The sequence below is a fragment of the Cygnus atratus genome, chromosome 3 (genome assembly GCF_013377495.2).
Source record: "Cygnus atratus isolate AKBS03 ecotype Queensland, Australia chromosome 3, CAtr_DNAZoo_HiC_assembly, whole genome shotgun sequence".
In the NCBI taxonomy this organism is placed as follows: domain Eukaryota; kingdom Metazoa; phylum Chordata; class Aves; order Anseriformes; family Anatidae; genus Cygnus; species Cygnus atratus.
Window position 1 is genome coordinate 72049089 of NC_066364.1, and position 18864 is coordinate 72067952.

At 34.9% G+C, this 18864-nt stretch overlaps 1 protein-coding gene across 3 annotated transcripts in view; it reads left to right on the forward strand.

Moving 5' to 3' along the window:
- MAP3K4 (mitogen-activated protein kinase kinase kinase 4) overlaps positions 1–18864 on the forward strand; it is a 74130-nt gene that overhangs the window by 27702 nt on the left and 27564 nt on the right. For all 3 annotated transcript variants that reach the window (XM_050709475.1, XM_035538309.2, XM_035538308.2), the window contains exons 3-11: positions 273–1654; positions 5732–5974; positions 10369–10515; positions 12689–12846; positions 13244–13360; positions 13788–13887; positions 13991–14074; positions 15830–16096; positions 18012–18161. In XM_050709475.1, coding sequence (XP_050565432.1) covers positions 273–1654; positions 5732–5974; positions 10369–10515; positions 12689–12846; positions 13244–13360; positions 13788–13887; positions 13991–14074; positions 15830–16096; positions 18012–18161 — 2648 coding nt within the window. The remainder of the gene's footprint in view (positions 1–272; positions 1655–5731; positions 5975–10368; positions 10516–12688; positions 12847–13243; positions 13361–13787; positions 13888–13990; positions 14075–15829; positions 16097–18011; positions 18162–18864) is intronic.

Below are 18864 nucleotides of genomic sequence, written 5' to 3' on the forward strand. Positions count from 1 at the left end.
TAGTTCTCTGTAGATGACATACTCAGTATAATGAAAATTCTGAGGTCCTTTCTACATCAGAGTTAAACAAGAGGAGAAAAAAAATTTCCTTTGGTATTGGTATTGATTCTGCTGTACTAATGGTAATTGCTAAGACTTCATTTTACTTCTACCCTTGCATATTTTGTTTTATTGATACTAAGAAATGTAATATGCACACCCTAAGAAACTGGGAACTGATTGAATGATTTTTCTTGTTGGTGTAGTCAGATTCTTTTTTTTTTCTTTTACAGAAAAGATGAGTGTACCAGCTCAGGCTGTGCATAAAGACAATGGGAAACCCATTGAGAACGTGGAGGAGCACAGCTATAAGCAAGGGAAAAAAATCCGAGACACCCTAAGGACAACAGAACGAGATCACAAGAAAAATGTGCAGTGCTCATTTATGTTAGACTCAGTTGGTGGGTCTCTGCCAAAAAAAACAATTCCAGATGTTGATCTCAATAAGCCTTACCTCAGCCTTGGCTGTAGCAATGCTAAGCTTCCAGTCTCTGTGCCCATGCCAATAGCCAGAACTGCACGCCAGACTTCTAGGACTGATTGCCCAGCAGACCGCTTAAAATTCTTTGAAACCCTGCGGCTTTTGTTAAAACTTACCTCAGTCTCAAAGAAAAAGGACAGGGAGCAAAGAGGACAGGAAAGCACCTCTTCTGTCTGGCTGAACCGATCCAATGAACTGATCTGGCTGGAGCTGCAAGCTTGGCATGCTGGCCGGAGCATTAATGACCAAGACCTCTATCTCTATGCAGCCCGTCAAGCTATCCCCGATATTATCAATGAAATCCTCACGTTCAAAGTGAACTATGGAAGCTTCTCCTGTGTAAAAAACGGAGCCAGTCTCAATGGTACTTCAGGAGAAGGAGTTTGCAAAACAACACATGGAACTAGTGCTTTGGGTTACTCAAGTTACCACGACCACCTCCATCGCCAGCGGGTCTCGTTTGAGCAAGTAAAGCGGATAATGGAGCTGCTAGAGTATATAGAAGCACTTTATCCATCTCTGCAGGCTCTTCAAAAGGACTATGAAAAATATGCTGCAAAGGACTTCCAAGACAGAGTGCAGGCACTCTGTCTATGGCTAAACATTACAAAAGACTTAAATCAAAAACTAAGGATTATGGGAACTGTTTTGGGCATCAAAAATCTTTCTGACATTGGCTGGCCAGTGTTTGAAATTCCTTCTCCTCGACCATCTAAGGACAATGATCCAGAGGATGAAGAAGTTGATAGGGAAACAGAAGTAAAGGAATCCTCAGGAACATGCACAGAGGAGAGTGATGGTGAAGAACAAATCTCTGAGGAGAATGTTGAGGAGCTTAGACAAGCCATCAAGAACAATTTTACTAATAAGCCAAATTTTGACTTTCAGGACCATTTTTCAAGGAAGCTTGATAGGCTTGAATCTGAGGATGACTCTGCCTCTTGGGTTATTCCAGAATGCAGCGCTGAGGCAGGCTGCAGCAAACACTGTTTGACCTCTATTTACAGGCCATTTGTAGATAAAGCACTGAAGCAAATGGGGTTGAGGAAGCTAATTTTAAGACTGCACAAGCTAATGCATGGTTCATTGCAAAGGGCTCGTATGGCGTTGGTAAGGAGTGATTGCCAGCTGGAGGTAGGTTGTTACTGGTGTGGATGGGTAACAGGAGAACCCCACGAGCAGTATTGTTTCTAACTGAAACTGGAGGAATTGGGATCTTTTGAAAGTATTGATTGCTTTGCTGTTTTTGGAAGATAATGTATATTATGATTAAGAGCCCTATTCTACTTCAACAGAAGTGAATCTGTCATTTGGTCTGATTTAGAATGTCTGCAGCACAACATAGTTCTGTGTTTGTAATTTAAATGACATTTTATGATAACATCTCTCATTAAATTTTCTAACATCTAAAGCCTCAAGTCAGAAAAATTGCAATGGAAAATAAGGCACAAAAGATTAATTATAAGAAAAAATTAACTATGGAAGTGTGGAATTGACACTTTTTCCTTTTCTTGTCTTCAAGACTGGAAGTCTTTCTGCAAGACATCCTTTATCAAAACATCATAATTGTTTTGGTTCTTTTTCCTCTTCTATATGAATGAAATTCTATGGTGGTATGTTATGCTTGAGTCCAAATCGGAGAAGTAAATGGACTCTTAACCTTGAAATCTATGAAAGAAGGTCATGTTAGCATGCTGCTTTCTTCAACTCTCTCTTAATTTATTTATTCTTTTTCATTGGGTGATTCTATAATATTAATAAAGAATAATTGTTAGTGTGAATTATGCAATAAATGAAGGACTAGCTGACATTTCATATGGTAATTTGTGTTCACTAGCTCTTTCAAGGCAGAATATTGTTTTTTAACTTAAACTGTTTTCTAACTTCTGGGCAGTTTTATGTTAGGAGGAACTAGTAGTTAGGATTATTTGTCCTCACTGATGAACTGGCACTGTTCGGGGCCTAACCGTGGATTCTGGATAAAGGATTTCTTAGCTAACATGCCCATTGTAATATGGATACTGTATGTGGTCTGAGACACATTGCTGATCCCTAAGTGCGTCTGTCACATTTGCAAAAGAAACAAGAATGCTTTTCTCCCCTGGAGGTTAACTAAGGATAACTAAGTTTACCTTTATAAAGTGATATGATTTTAGAAAATTGTTTTTATTTGTACTGTTGCTAATGTAGAGAGTACTGTAAAAAAGAAAAAAAAAAGCTATTCAATTTTTATTCTCCAATTGGTTTCAACTCTAGGAATGTTTTAGGCAGTTTTAAAAAGTTTGTGTATTACTAAGAAATTATGTCCATAAGCAAAACCTGCAGATATCTGTTGCTGTAACCAAAATAGAACCCATATATACTTAGGTGGGATGTTTAGCTTAATATACAGGCAGAAATTTTATAATATATAATATATAATACCTTTTAAAAAAGAAAGGAAGTAAAGTATAATTTGGGGAGATTGAAAATGATTTTGAATGTATTTTTGAAATTGCTGAATACCTTAAATGTCTTGACTTCATGAGGGTTCTTAATAAGTTAATGAAACTAGAGTTGTTACTGAAGGTTCAAAGAAACCATATGGTAATTTAGCAGTGGTTGTCTTATGTAAGATGTATGGATAACCTTCTCTCTCTCCTCTATTCTTGTGAATTCTTCAAGTGTTCATTTTCAGTAATTATTCCATTTTCTTTGGAGTATTGTTCTCCTTTAAGAAAGGGTATATGACTGAAGGTGAATGTTACGAAATCATAAACTTCTTTCCTGCACCAAAATTAAATGAAGGCTGTCAAAAAAGAGAAAATACTGCTTGTCAGAAGTGTGGTACCTACTGTAACAGAATATGTTACCATACTAAAATAGAAGAGAGTTTTGACAGTTTTGAATTGGCTGGACTTTGTAAATGGCAGTACTTTGAAGGAAATTAGCAATGTAATGCTAATTTCATCATAAATGTATGTAAATGCTTATACAGATGAGTGTTTGTAGGTTTTTTTTTTAAAGTACAAGTTTTATTCATCATAGTTGTGCTCTGACATTTTAACAAGGCTTAGGTACTATCGAGTGTTTTAGGTAGAAGTGATATGATTTGATTCTCAGAGAAAATAGCTATTATTTTGTATTGTTTACAAAATTAAATAAGTTATTTGATTAGAATATTATTTAAAGCCATTGCATCCTGTTTGTTGTTTATCCAACTGGCTGCACCTTCAGATTTTATGCAGGATCTTAATAAATAGCTTGTGTTTTTTTTTTTAAAGTGTTTTGTAGACACTTGAGAATATTTCACATTGGGCCTGCTGAAGACTAAGATTAGTCAAGTTGAACAATAGATGATTAAGTGTCTAAAACTAAGCCCTGAAGTAATATGCTGATGTCTGAATGTTAGAAAATGAAATAACTCATTCAATTTTGTTGCGTCATGTTTATTCATAGACTAGTTCTTTAATATTTTTATGACTAGATTTTCCAACACCATGCTTGCATCACAGTGAGGGTTGTATGTATCAGATATTTTGTTGTACTGTACAGCATTTTCATGATCTATTATTAATGAAAGTCTCTTTTGTAAAAGCTTTGAGCTCTGACAGTATTCTTCAGAAAATAAAGTTTGTTAAGAGATTTAGTAAAAAGAAGACCTGAATGTACCTCTTAAGAATTTCTTAATTGATTAATTGATTAATTGATCTTAAGTGATTAAACTTCAGCTAAATTAGGTGTAGAGGAAATATCCCCACTGATGCATATTCACTATCTCTGTATAATGAGATAGCGATTTTATAAACCACTTACAAATCTGCAGCTCATAGCATTTTGTGCTAACATTAGACAGTAATGAATGTGCTATCCCATCCCACATGCCAGTTGAGAAACTTCAAAATATTAAAAAATACTAAAAAACTGACTTCTCAGTAGCTGTAATTTTGTGTGGCTCTTCTGAGGAAGCAGGGCTTGTACAACACTTTAGGCATAAATGTCAAAAATGCGTAAGTGTAAAGAAATAAACATTTTTAAATTTTCTTTTAGAAAAGGAGCTTAAAAGTGGCTTAAATTTTTTTAACTTAAAGGTTCCACTGTACCATTTGATCTGATTTCTTATCATATCTCCTTTGTAGTGCTGTTATTTAAATTTGACTGAAGAAAACCTAGAAAATACTAGTTACGTCTAATATATGAATGAAAGATATTCAGGTCTCATAGTTAGCAGCTATGAAATAAAACACACTTAATCTTAAACAAATATTATCTATGGTGTGTTAAGAACTGCACACATATTGAGATACAAATTTTCTTGCTAGTTTAAACCCCACAAAGCCTCCATGTACATCTTTTCTAGAACATTGTGACAAGACTTGTAGTTTAGATATCTAGGATGTACAGTTCAGATATTTTCAATTACTTTCTCTAATTAGAAATGTCGTTTCATTTAAATGTAGTTTTCATTTAAATGAAAAGTAAGTTTAGTAATTGAAAAAAGCAACTTAATCTTTTTAATCTTCCTTTTGTAATTTCAGTTTCTTACATCTACCAAAGTTCAGAAAAAATATTTCAAAAGTTTTGTTCAGTTTAGCTAGTGATGCTTCCATGAACATTGCATTACTTTACAATGTGGAGCTTTATATAAAGTTAGAAAGCTTAAAGTTTTTGATACACTGTGTATTCGAAAAAGAATAAGATTACTCATCTGACATAGCCAAGTGCATACTTCTTTCTTCAGTCATAGTCATAGGTGTAAGGCCATTATTATTACTATTGTGAAAATTTCAAGTATTGTATCTTATAATGACCTGAATATATATATTCCTATATTATGTTAGAGATAACTTAATTATAACCTCAAACAGCAATTTCTTCATGTGTAGTGAAGGAATCTTTGAGCTTTAATAGATGATTTAATTATTTTAAAGCAGAACCGTGAAGTAAGAAAATGTGTTCACTCCTAAGGGTCCATAATTGTTTTCCTCAGCCTGGTGATCCTCAAATTAAAAAAAAAAAAAAAAAAAGCTTTAAAACAATAAAACTAATCAAAAACCCACCACAAAAAAAAAATAAATTGAAACTTCTATGGTTGACTTGCCAGTTAATTAATAGGTAGCTGTAATAAAATCTTACCTTTTAAAAATAGGCTTTTGTGTATGCTACTTTAAACAGACTCTAAATCTTAAAGAATTTGGGGATCCTTTTCATGATACCTATTTCTTGTTACAGTTTTCAGAATTTCCAGATCCCATGTTGTGTTCAGATTATGTGCAGTTATTAAATTCCCCACCTTGCTGTGAGCAAAAATGCAGCACTGTATCATGGGAAGAGCTGAAATCCATGGATTTACCATCTTTTGAACCTGCATTCTTGGTCCTTTGCCGAGTCCTGCTTAATGTTATCCACGAGTGTCTCAAGCTCAGGTTGGAACAAAGACCTGCTGGGGAACCATCTCTTTTGAGTATTAAACAGGTTTGCTTCAAATGCTTTTATTTTTCTTATTATTTTTTCTATTTGAAATTACTTTGTCTCTTTCATTGCAATAAGGTCATCTGTTTAAAGAGGATTTGCTTAAGAAATGTCAATGTATAAATATGTAATTTTTTTTTTTTTTATAAATTGTCTAATTCATATGGAGTTGTGGTTTTTGCATAGTAAACAACTGGTTATGTATACCTCTCTGATTTAGACTTCCAGGAATCAAAACTGGTGATTAAAGAATTATCAGCCAGCGAAGGTAAATAGTGTTCGTTCCATTTGCATTATAAGCTATATAACCTTGTCCAGCACATTTACGTCTATATGGCTTTCCTAGACAGAGTAACCAGTTTTAAGAGGATGGATTTAAGGGTCTGTATATTTGTTTTATATTTGATTTTATCTTTTTCCTTTGTGAATGTGAGACCTCTGCCAGTATGCAATGCGCACATAGCGTAAGTTGACAAAGAAGAAAAAATGAAAAATGATCTTATTTCCCAACATATTTTTTTATACAAATATCAGATCTTACAAGGGTAGTTACCAAGATTGTCAGTCCTGTCACAGCTTGAGAATTTTCTGTGAGGACTTCTTTTCTGATAGCTATCTGAAACAAGGAGGGCTGTTCAGCCAGTGCTAGCATATCTTGGACTAGACTTTGAAAAATGGTATTGATCTAAAGTCATCTTCCTGGCAAGTATAATCAGATCATGGCTTCATCAGGTGGTCTTTCAGGGTAAACTTTTAAAATAAGCTATCTGGCTGAGTATGATTTCACATTCCAGTTATCCAGTCCTCCAAAATCAATTATTATAGTACCTTATGGTCCTAACCAAATAATTTCTGGTGACTCTTTAGCGAGGGAATTACAATTTCAGTTTTAAGGGTCAAGTTTATAGTACAGTATACTGTATTGTAAGGTGCAATATCCTTTTTTTTTTTTTGTCCGGAGACGGAGGATAATTTTGGTCCTTATTTCTGTATTACATTTATGGACTTTGAATTGTGCAAAAATGATGATTTCTTCCTGAAAAATAATGTATTTGTTACAAACTGTTTTGATGGTGTATACTGTCTCACTAATTACATTGAAAAAATGAATTGAACTCAGCAAATGCTTCCTCTCCCACACAGTATTTCTGAACGGGCAAAAGAACTTTAGAGAATATTTCACAAATAGATTTATTTGTTTCCTGGAGAATTCCGAAAGTCTTGGGCAGGCTCAAAATGGAGTCTAGGGGTCTGTTTTGTTCTGTAAGTTCACAGAATATTACAGAGTTATAGAGAAGCCAGGCTTGGAGATACTCTGGTCTATTCCAGTGGAAACTGGGTCCCACTTTAGGTTATGCAGCTCCCTGTCAGACCAGATTATCAGTATTTTCAGTGCCAGAGAGATTCCACAGCAGACAATATATTCTGATGTTTATTTTTTTTTCCTCATGGAAGCTTTTTTTTTTTTTTTTTTTTTGGTATGTAGGCAGAATTGCCCTGAAGCAACTTGTGCCTATTGTCTCTTACCATGTCACAATGCGTCCTTGGAAAAAGTACCACTGTTTTCTTTTAAAACTACCCTTTAGGTATTAGAAGACTGTGATTAGATTCTCCATGAGTGCTCTCCTCTAGGTTGGGCAAACCTAGTCCCTTGAATCGTTCTTCATGTAGCAACAGTGAAGTTCCGTTTCTGTTGTGATCACTCTAGCAGGTGTCATTTGGGCCACTGAGACCTTTAAGTCTCCTACCTCTTGGTGCCATTTAAAATATGTAGCAGGACTGATCAGGCATGGTAGTCCTGATGCTCAGTTTTTCCAAGGTTATGATAATTTTTTTGACTAGTAGCAAGTCAACTCTATTAAAAATAAAATTAAAATAAAATCTGATTTGCAAGTAAAGTTATTAAAAAAAAAAGGAAAACAGCGCAGATTATATGCTTCCAGCAGTATACTTTTTCTCTTGTCCTTTATCACTAACTTCCCTTTTTTGAACCACCTTGTCTTTCACTTTCAGCAATAGCTTTTGTGATCCTGCTTGATCTGTGTTTTAGAGAGAGCTGTCCTCTTTAGCAGTTTGTCATTACATGATGGCAACATAGTTCCTCAACAGTTCAAGTTGGTTCTCACCAGTTCTGAATTTGTGCTGACAAGTGGAGGGATGTGTGTGTGTGCATGTGCATATGCTTTATTTCTGTTAGGTGGTTAAGTTAGACACTTTTTGTCACTTAAAACCTGCATCAAGTTTCTTACTGCACCATGATCTTCTGCAAAATAGCTATCAGATCTCTCTGTTTTTTTCACATTGGTTTGCGTATTCTAAAGGTTTGCATCATTCCATAGATGGTACTGGCATGTTGCAAAAGATTCTTCCTTATAAAAGTCAGTGGAGAAATTAGGTCAATACACAGAAGATTTTTAGTTCCAGATTGTAGGATACTATGCTAGAAAAATGCAATTTATATAATTTCTTCTTCTTCAAGACCCATTAAGTCAGTAAGTAGAAGCACTATAGCATACTGCAAGTATGACAGATGACTAATTTATATGTCAGGTAAATATTTAGAAAAAAATAATCTTATTAGAAACCTGCTCACTTTAAGCTACAGTACTCTGGAGGCTCTGTGACCTACCCCCATCTGCTCTGCAGAAAAGATATTATTCTACAAACTCCCTAAACAAAAGTGACTCATCAAAGAAACCAGTAACAGCTTTTGTATTTTCAGCTTAAGTGAGGTGCACATTCTGTAGTGTGCTCCTTACAGACCATATTTTTGATTTCCATGTTGTCTTCTGAGTTTCTGTTCTAAAAGTTGACACTTAAAAGTAGCTTTATAGGGTTTTGTTTGTTTGCTTTTAAATACCATGTCCTGTTGTTCAATAACACTACACCTTAGTGTATGGCAATGTTGTTTAAACAAAAAATCTCTTTTTAGTGATGTTTTAATAATATTTTATTTCGGAATAGACAAATTACACTCTTTGCAGGGTTTAGAAGACTTTCCAGTATCTGTAAAGTATGCAATACTATATTGTAAAGTTTTGTGGACAAGTGATACTGCTAAGTCCTAACAGTCTCTGTGAATAATGAGTAGTTAGATACTAATTTTAAATTCTTTGAACAAATTATGTTTTCCTTAGTGGACCCAAGTGCAAAATGAATAAATGAACATTGTGTAAACTACATGTGATTGAGTGGAGAGTAAAGAATACACTTTCATTTCTAAATATATGACACATTAGGGATATAAATGTCTAATTTTTAGATTTCCACATTACAATAAATTATTTTTTTCCTTTTTTTCCGTTAACTATTGACAAATATTAAACCATTTCTTACCCTTGCTTCCCCTGAATGCTAAGAGGACACAGTGTAATTTGTTTCGGCCCAAAAAAGATCCCAAAGAACTCTTGTCATATTAATAATGTTGTTATAGGTCTTTTGCTTTCATGAAGTCATGCTTTCTCATACATTGAGATATTGATATTTTCTTTTGCTATTACAAAAGAGTTTAAAAATCAGGTTAACCAACCAACAACTAACTCCATTTCTTCTGACCCCTCAGATGAAACCCTCTCTTCCCTCTCTTGATCTCAGACTCTTGATTTACTGAAGTCGGTGCTGAGAACAGGCCAGGGGGTGTTAGACTGATAATTTCAGAAGAATGCACACTTAGCACTGGAAGGGCTTCTGAAAGAGGCATTTGTTAGTGTGGCTTTGAAATCTGTTGTGATGTTTGTGTATTCCCGTGTTTGTGGTTATGCCTGTTGCTTCAATTAAGTAAAAGCTGTAAGCTTTCAGGTAGGTTTGACAGCTGTTTGGCCAAAAGCAAATGCTTCTTCTATTGATGAAAAGATCTGTTGCCTGATTTTAGCCTTTTCAAGTGAAACAGCAAAAGAAATACCAATTGTTTTTCAGGTACAGGTTTTAGAGTTGTGGACACCTGACTGATAGACTGAAAATGAAATTCCTGTAATAAAATATTTCTCATAAGTCTCCAAGTGTCTGTCAAATACACACTGCATGTTATTCCTGACTTGCTTCTGTTTTATGTGGGATTTTGTGGTTGTGAGGCCACTTGGCCTCTTCTGAACTTTTAAACTGTCCAACAAGTTGTTTGCCTTGACCCCGTGTGGTGAACGAAATCTGAAATGTCTGCCCCCATCTCAGTGCCACCGTTACGTGGCAATTGGTGTGATTGCAATTAGATAATCCTGGAAAACTAGTACAGATCTCTCCTGGAAACATACAGAGTGACTATATTAATTTCTAAAAGCTTTTAGAAATTACTTAGTGATAAAATAAGACAAAAGTGTCTGACAGATTAAACTTTCACATCCCAGGGACAATTTAAGAGTAGTGTCCTGACTGATTGCAGTTTTTGGATTTTTCTCTTGCAGCTAGTGAGAGAGTGTAAAGAGGTTCTGAAGGGTGGCCTGTTAATGAAGCAATATTACCAGTTCATGTTACGTGAGGTGTTAGATGACTTGCAAACGATTGATTGCAACATTGATGCTTTCGAAGAGGACCTGCATAAAATGTTAATGGTAAGCTTCAAAAAGGAGAAGGCATTTGGAGTTCTAGTAAGTGTGTTGGTCACAATACTGCTTGTAGAAATCTATTGTTCCTGGTGGATATAGGGCTTGCTAATTTTTTGTTGCTGCTGTGCTACGTTAAGGTACTGTTACTCTTTTAATGGACTTGCAATATAATAGCCATTGTCATTTTAAACAAGTTACCCTTACAAAGACAATACCAATTGTTTGTTTACTGGACTGTGGAACAGTAGATCTGTAAATAGCATGTTTTTACAATAAAATGCTTCATCGATAGACCTGTAAATTGCATATTAAATATTTAAGTGTTTAATAACCTTTTTGTAGTGAATAAAAAAATGCAATTTAGTAGTGAATAAAAAAAGCAGTGTTTGATTAACATTGTGTTTTAATACTTTGGTATTGCATTCATCCATGAAAAGTGCCTTATTTTTAATTAGTATTCATTATTGCAATAAGCTAAACACAAAGAAGTATTTTCTAGATAAATGCTTGGTCTCCGAATACTAACAAGTGAAAGCTTCCTCCCAAGTAAATTTAATTTATTGTTCCCTTGTATGTGACTGATTTTTATTTTTTTTATGAGTTGTTTGAGTTTAGTCCTCACTGTTCTGTGGAAGACAAAACGAAAGAACAAGAAGATTTACCTCAGTACTTTATTGTTAGTGTTTTATAGGCAGAGCTTTTGGTACCATCTGTTGTTGAGGATGCATGGATTTTCCTGTTATGTGCTTTTTGTTGCCTGTAATGGTAAAAATACGCTGTTTTACCTAAAGGTTCTTATGCAGCATGTCTGCCTGTATCTCCATCTGAAATTTGTAGAAACTTCCAGCAGAAATGACCTGGCAAAGTAAAAGGAAAATGATTCACCTTGTCTGTTTTGAAGTTCCTCACCTATTTTGTTAGGCAGCTGTAGTGCTTTTGCACTGTGAGGCAAGAGCTTGAACTTTGATGTCAGTTTTAATTGTACAAGGATCTCACTTTTCATAAGTTCTGAAAGGGGTGGTGGCAGGATTGTGTAAGTTAGAATAACTTTATCAGACTTCTAAGAACCAGTTTGTGCCTACTCAGAGTTGCAGTTTATTGTAGTGGCAGCCGCAGTGGAGAACAATTGGATGCCAATGGTCAAGATTTTCAGAAGATTGGGACAACTGGGCAAAGAGGGCTGCAAAGATCTGAACTGAACATAGGGATAGGAAAAACTTGAGGGAGATCAGAAGGCTAAGATAGGATTAATGAGGGCTGGGAGGGGGCGCACAGAACTTAGTATTCGTCTTTCTTTATGTGCTCCTGGTATAGGCAGGCACAGTATCTAAGGAGAGTACTGGAAGAGGAGCTGGGCTAGGAGTGAAAGAAGAATTAAATAAAATCAGGAATGGAGCTACAGACTGAGAAAAACACAGTCCCTACCTAACCCAGAGTAAAGTTTTAAGGTTTTCCTTATCTTGGCATTATAACACTGTGATCTGAAAATAACTGAAACAAATAGGAAGTTTTATCAGCTTCTAATGAGGAACATTTGTTGATATTATGGATTATCCAACTAAAACATACGATTAAATAGCTGCTAATGTTACTATTATTATTTTTTTTCATTTATTACTATGCCTGAGGGCAAATGTTTGAAGAAGAATTGTACATAATGGGATTTTTATGTTGGTTTAAAATAATAATAATGAAATAAAGGCGAGAGGTAAGACTTGATATAAATGGATACAAGGTATAATGCAGAATCTTATAGGCCTCTTCACTGCACTTGTCCATACCCAGGAGGGTACGTTCAAATAAAATTTTTAGGAGTTTTCCAGTTAATTAAAGATTTAGAAAATGTTTTTCAGCAGTTCTGCTTTAAATAACTCTAGTCCTAGTGTGTATTCACCAATATGATGGTGAATTGCAGCACAGCAAGCAAGGTATTTCAGAAAAGCATTGTGGAGAGTACATGTTATTAAATATTTCAGTAGCATTTTTTATTTCCTGAGTCATAAATTGCACCCTCTATGTGGAAACATGTAGCTCATTTTCAGTCACAGCAAACCAAAAATCTAGAGATATTCTCTACTAATTATATAATATTAAGATTGCTTAATGATTTGAGAAGTTGTCGTTTTTAGTTACATGTTGAGTAACAATTTCTGTTTAAATTGTCCCTTTCTGTATGCAGGTTTACTTTGATTATATGCGAAGCTGGATCCAAATGCTACAGCAGTTACCTCAAGCATCTCATAGTTTAAAAAATCTCCTAGAGGAAGAATGGAATTTCACCAAAGAAATAACTCCTTATATAAGAGGAGGAGAAGCTCAAGCTGGAAAACTATTCTGGTAGGTTTGAATTACTCTGCTTATGATGCTGATTTATACCAGATATTTATTGAAGTCAGTAATTGTTCAGGGTTCCCAGACTGGGCTTCTTGAGGCCCTAGTGAGCAGTTGATAGTCTTTCTGTGAACTATTGGAATATTACAATGAGTGTAACTGCAGGATCCAATAAGTGCAGATTGCTCTTACTCTGGCTATGACCGGAATGACTACTTCTGTGGAAAGTCCCTGTTCCTGCTAGCCCTGCACATGTAGAGTAGCTGAGGGGCCCCCAAGATGCTGCTTGTTTCTGCAGACGGACTTGGCAACATGGCTCTCTTGCCTTGGACAGAGTAGGAAGAAATTTAAGGTGCTGTGCTACCTGAATAAGACTGAAGTTCCACCATTTCTGTTGCTACAGTGATATTGCAGGAATGCTGCTGAAATCTACAGGAATATTTTTAGATTCTGGACTACAAGACAGTTGTGATGAATTTTGGGCCAGTGCCGATGACAGTACTGCATCAGATGAAATAAGGTATTAAGCCCTTTGGCTTAATAATAATAAGCACACTTACTCGTGTTTCTTTACCCCTGACAGGTACTTACTGCATTTTAATTCTTAGAATGAAAACTTAGTAAACGCAAGACTCCGTGGACTTTCTTGCTGATATTTCTGTATGTAGTAATAACGAATCATTATTTTGTGCATTTGAAACCTAATAACCTTCTTTTAATTCAGGGTATCAGAAGTTGTTTATCTAATGTTCTTTAAATTCTGTTTTTATATCCGTATCAAAAATGTGCCTGCAAAAGCTCAATTGATTTCAGTCAGCTGCTTATAAATATTTTTTCCTGTGCTCTTTCTATTGATACATGTATAAAAAATTATTATCTTCTAATAGTTATGTAAATGTAACATGATTTATTAATGCATCGTCACATCATTTCTATCAATATTGCAGGAGGTCTGTTATAGAGACCAGCCGAGCACTCAAAGAACTGTTTCATGAGGCTAGAGAAAGGGCCTCCAAAGCTCTTGGATTTGCCAAAATGCTGAGGAAGGTACGTTAACAGTAGGGTTTCATGTACCTTCCTGATACTCACTTTTATTTATATGCTTTAAATAAATTCAGTTTAAAGGATATTCTTTTGTTGTTGCTTTTAGGACCTTGAAATAGCAGCAGAGTTTGCATTGTCAGCCCCTGTCCGAGATCTACTGAACGCTCTAAAAACAAAAGAGTATGTGAAGGTAAATTCAGTTGAGAGGCATAAAATTAGAGTGGGGATGCTAAGCAAAAATCAAAGCATATTTATATACATACTTCCAATTTTTTCATGTGGCATCTATATCTCAACATTCTGAATGTCATGTATTTAGTACTGAATTGTGTCAGTAGAATTATTTTCTTTGCATGTGTTTGTGTGTGTGAGAATGTTAGCCTGTAGCTTTTATAAAGCAACAGCATTATAGTGGAGCTCTGCTGTAGCTAGCTTGCATGAGAGTGCTAAGAATGTGAGAAATGCAAGGTCTGTACTGTGTTCCAGATGAACAGAATAGAATAGTTCAGTTGGAAGGGACCTTCAAAGATTGTTGAGTCCAACTGCCTAACCACTTCAGGGCTAACCAGAAGCTAAAGCATATTATTGAAGGCATTATCCAAATGCCTTCGGATGCAGGTAACTGTTGCTAGAAAACTGTTGCACAGCAAAGTAAAGTTAAATCTGTTGTGCATTGCTGCCTGATATTTACAGCACTATAAATTCCCACACATACAGTTTCACACTTGAAACCGGTCTGTACTATAATAAAGACTGGTCTAAACAATAATAAAGACTGGTCAACTGGTCCTTATTATATGGATTATTATATTATTTATATATCATATATATTATATGGATTATATATATATTATATGGATTATTATATTATATACTTATTATATTACATGGAAAAATTCCTGTTGGATTTATATAAGTGATTGCTAAAATATAATATATATTATAACATATATATATATATATATATATAATATATATTATAAATATTTATATAAGTGATTGCTAAAAGTGGACATTAGTTTGAGGGAAGATAGACAACCTCGTGGGAGAAACGCACATCAAGGGCTGTTAAATACATGGATAAAAGTGTTTTGGACCAGGTGACCTCCAGAGGTCCCTTCCAACATAAGCTGTTTTTTAAAAAAAGTCTGGCTTAGCAGGACCCTAGTCTGTAAATTAAGAGGGGGAGAATAGTCAGGAAAATTCTCAGTTTATGTTTACTTTTTAAAAATACTTTTTCCTAGCAGTCTTGGCTGCTCTAATAAATGATAATGGATTTTGTTAAAAGCAGTATCATAGTTCTTATGTACGTTTTTGGAGAAAAATTTGAATCTTGAGTTTGAAAAATCTGTGTGCGCAAGTTGATTAAATAATCTCTTCTAAGATTGATCTGTTTTTATGCGTTACCTCTCCCCTTTTTTTCATTTCTCAGAAAGAAATTTTGAGATCATCATTTTGATGATCAGTATTTCATATATTGGCCCTCTAACATTGTGTACGGAGTTGAAAATTTTAACAAGCTTTTCAATCAAATGCTCATTAATTTTGGGAGACTATTTTAGATTTTATTAACAACTTTACAGTTTTTATTTTGACCTATGGATAATACTGGTCTTAATTATTAAATATGTCTCCCTATTGGTAAAAATGTTGACTGCATTGTTTTGTTTTAACTTGATGGCATCCAGCTCTGAAAAGAGAGAACTAAACTTCACTCTAAGTCAGTTACTTTATGACAGATCACAGGGTCAACTATTTTGCTGTTTTCACAGTCCAATTCTGATTCCTGACTTGGTTAAAAATATTGTTTAAATATGCATATTGTACAGCTACTTAAGATGAAAACTCTTTCTGTTGTTTAAATGAGATAACACACAGATATTTTTATGTATCTCAGGAGAAAGTGAAATTTGCTCATTCAGTATCATTTTATTTTCTTCTACAGGTACAAATCCCTGGACTTGAGAATTTACAAGTATTCGTCCCAAACAATATTGCAGGGGAAAAATCTGTGATTTTGCAGCTCCTAAATGCAGCTGCTGGAAAGGATTGCTCAAAGGATTCTGATGAGGTTGCATATGAGGCCTATTTACTAATGACCAAGCACAGTGACAAAGACCATGAGTTAGATGACAGCTGGAGTGCATGGGAGGGCCAGCCAGTCAAAGTAGTGCCACAAGTGGAAACTGTTGATACACTGCGAAGCATACAGGTGGTTTTCTCTCTTCTTTTCCCCCCTGCTTATGTGATTTCCACACTGTGAATGCTTCTCCTTTCAGATTAACCACAGTAATTTAAGCGAGGCATGTTTTCTTTTGTAGGTAATAAATTAAAGCATAGGAATGATTCTTAGCTGTATTAGTTCAAGCAGTAAATTCATTGGATTTTAACATTTCTTAAAAGGGTTAATCTCTGCAATGTTTCAGGGATGGATTTTTATAATAAAGAGCTATTTTATGTATCTAGTTCAGTTTCACAAAGATGGATTGGATTTAATCACTTCATGTTTTATTAAGAACTCACCAGTCTTCAAGAATGTATGTATGGCTGTTGTGTGCTTTCCACACACTGGGGCATGAAATAGATTACTTTCAATCTTGGATAAATTGTGACATTTAAAGTAAAATTTCTGTTTAGCTTCTGGATGTTCAGCAGTTCTTCAGGAAGAAATATTTCCAGTCATACTTTCCTTCATCCCAAGCCAACGGGAGTTCTTGCCAGTAGTTCTGCTATGCTAAAGTATCTGAGCCAGCTGCAACTCCCTGCCCATCCTGTTCTCATGCCCTTATGTTAAGCCAAGTGAATTTTCCTTTTGGTATGTCATGCAGTTCCTTAGATCCCTACCATAAATGGGCTCTACTGTCCACCAACAGAGTGACTTTCCATATCACTGTGCCTGGCCTCTGATGTTCTGAGGGCTCCTACAACTATAGGCACTTGAAAAAGTCACTCCTGTATACACCACTGATTGTTACATGCAAACATGTTGCTTCTTGCTTATCTGTTGTCCATGCTGAACAAGTTTCAAAATAACAACAACAATAACAACAAAAAAGCTTTTGATTAAGTTTTTGAATTTCATTGGACTTCTACTAAAGTTAGCATTCCATGCAGAAAACAAAACCAGCAAAAGATGGAATGTGGTTTGCAAATGGTATCCAATCTGACATGTATAAATGCAGATAATATATTGTAGCATGTGTGTGTGTATATAAGATTATTTTTTTTAAATTCTATACTGCAAAGTTAGGAGGTAAAAATTTCTTCAGAAAGGTTGTGTTCTGTATTTTAAATAACATGCTCTGATTGCAAACTAGAGAAAATGCAATTTGTTATTTTAAAAATATTCATAAAATAGAAGTGTCCCATCAACATTTAATGAATTTTGAGTATGAAAATATTGTTTGGTGGGGAGATACTGAAAATCAAGATGAAATGGGCCTTATTTTTTGAGTAACATGTTTCAGCTCCCTTTTCTGTAATTTGAAATTTACAGCGTAGGATATAAACCATACTGCCACAGCAAAAGAAGCACCATCTGTTATTCTGGGTACTTTTACAAACTTCTGCAATATCACAGCTCTGGTTTTCAAAACATGCTCTTACATTTACATTTTAATAATTTTCAAAATCTGAGCGAAGACCATGTGGTAAACCTATGGTTTTCAATTTTCCATAATAGCTTTTTGTTCTGAAATGTATTACCTTAGTTGGATAAACCCTCTTTATTTATGATGATTATTACCTCCACCTGCTTGTAGAAAGTGTAATTATTTTACTTAGATACTGGCTGTGCATAACTATTTTGAAGATAATTTATAATACGGTGTTTCCAAAATTTCAAAAAGGTAATCACCTTTCCAGAAATCAATAGTAGTATATTCCCCTTTTAAACTTGCTGTGGCATTTGCCTTTATAGACCACTGCTTAGTAAGATGAGTATTTATCGAGTTCTGTTGCCAGCATCAAGCTTTTCTGTGTGAATTAAGGATTTACATGAATAGCAAAGAGAGAGGCCATTAATACATTAGAATTCCCAAAATAACAAATTGGAATTTGCCAATACGGGACACCTTTTTATGGAAAAGGTTGTGTATGTAAGAACTAGTGGTATCTTGTATTGCTAGGTTGACAACCTCCTCCTCGTAGTCATTCAATCTGCCCACCTTGTGAGTCAGCGAAAAGCTTTCCAACAGTCTATTGAAGGGCTCGTATCACTGCACCAGGAACAGACATCCAGCCAACCAGTCATTGCCAAAGCTCTGCAACAGTTAAAGGTAAGCAGTTTTCCAGATTATCTCAGTAAAAATTGATTTTACTTGAGTCACTGATGACTAGAAATGTACAAAGAGACTAGATTGCAATGCTGATCACATTCTGCAACTGTAATTTGTGCAACCTCATTGGAATTTATTTTCAGTACAATTTTCATTCTGTTTTTGCAAAGGATTTGGGACTGTATTTTTGAGCAATGTTGGTATAATAATTTTTGTGCTAGTTAAGTGGGAAACACGTATGTAATGTGATAGAAATATTAATAGCAACAGAATAAATACATCTTCATATGGTAGGATTATTGAATTGAAAGAAAGTGATTGATGTGGTAAGAAATAAATTCAAAATATGTGATCTGTAAGGAACAACTTCTTTTCCGTATTTGGAGAGGATGACTGCATGTGATGCACAAGTGAACAGGTCTCTGTCTGTCTTTTTTTTTATTAGATTGATTTTTTTTTTGAAGGATCCAGAAAAGAAGAAAGTTATTCTGTCGAAGTTGCAATATTAGGGCCCTACATTTTCTCCTGAGTTCAACAGAGGCTCTGCCCATGTAGCAGGGTGAAAACGCTGCCAAAGGCTCGGTCACATTACAGATAGTAAAACTCATTTTTCTCATTTATTTCTTCTTTTTTTTTTCCTTTGCTTTCTTTGTTTTTAAAATTAATCTCACACAAGCAAACTGAATTGCAGTACTTCAGTTCA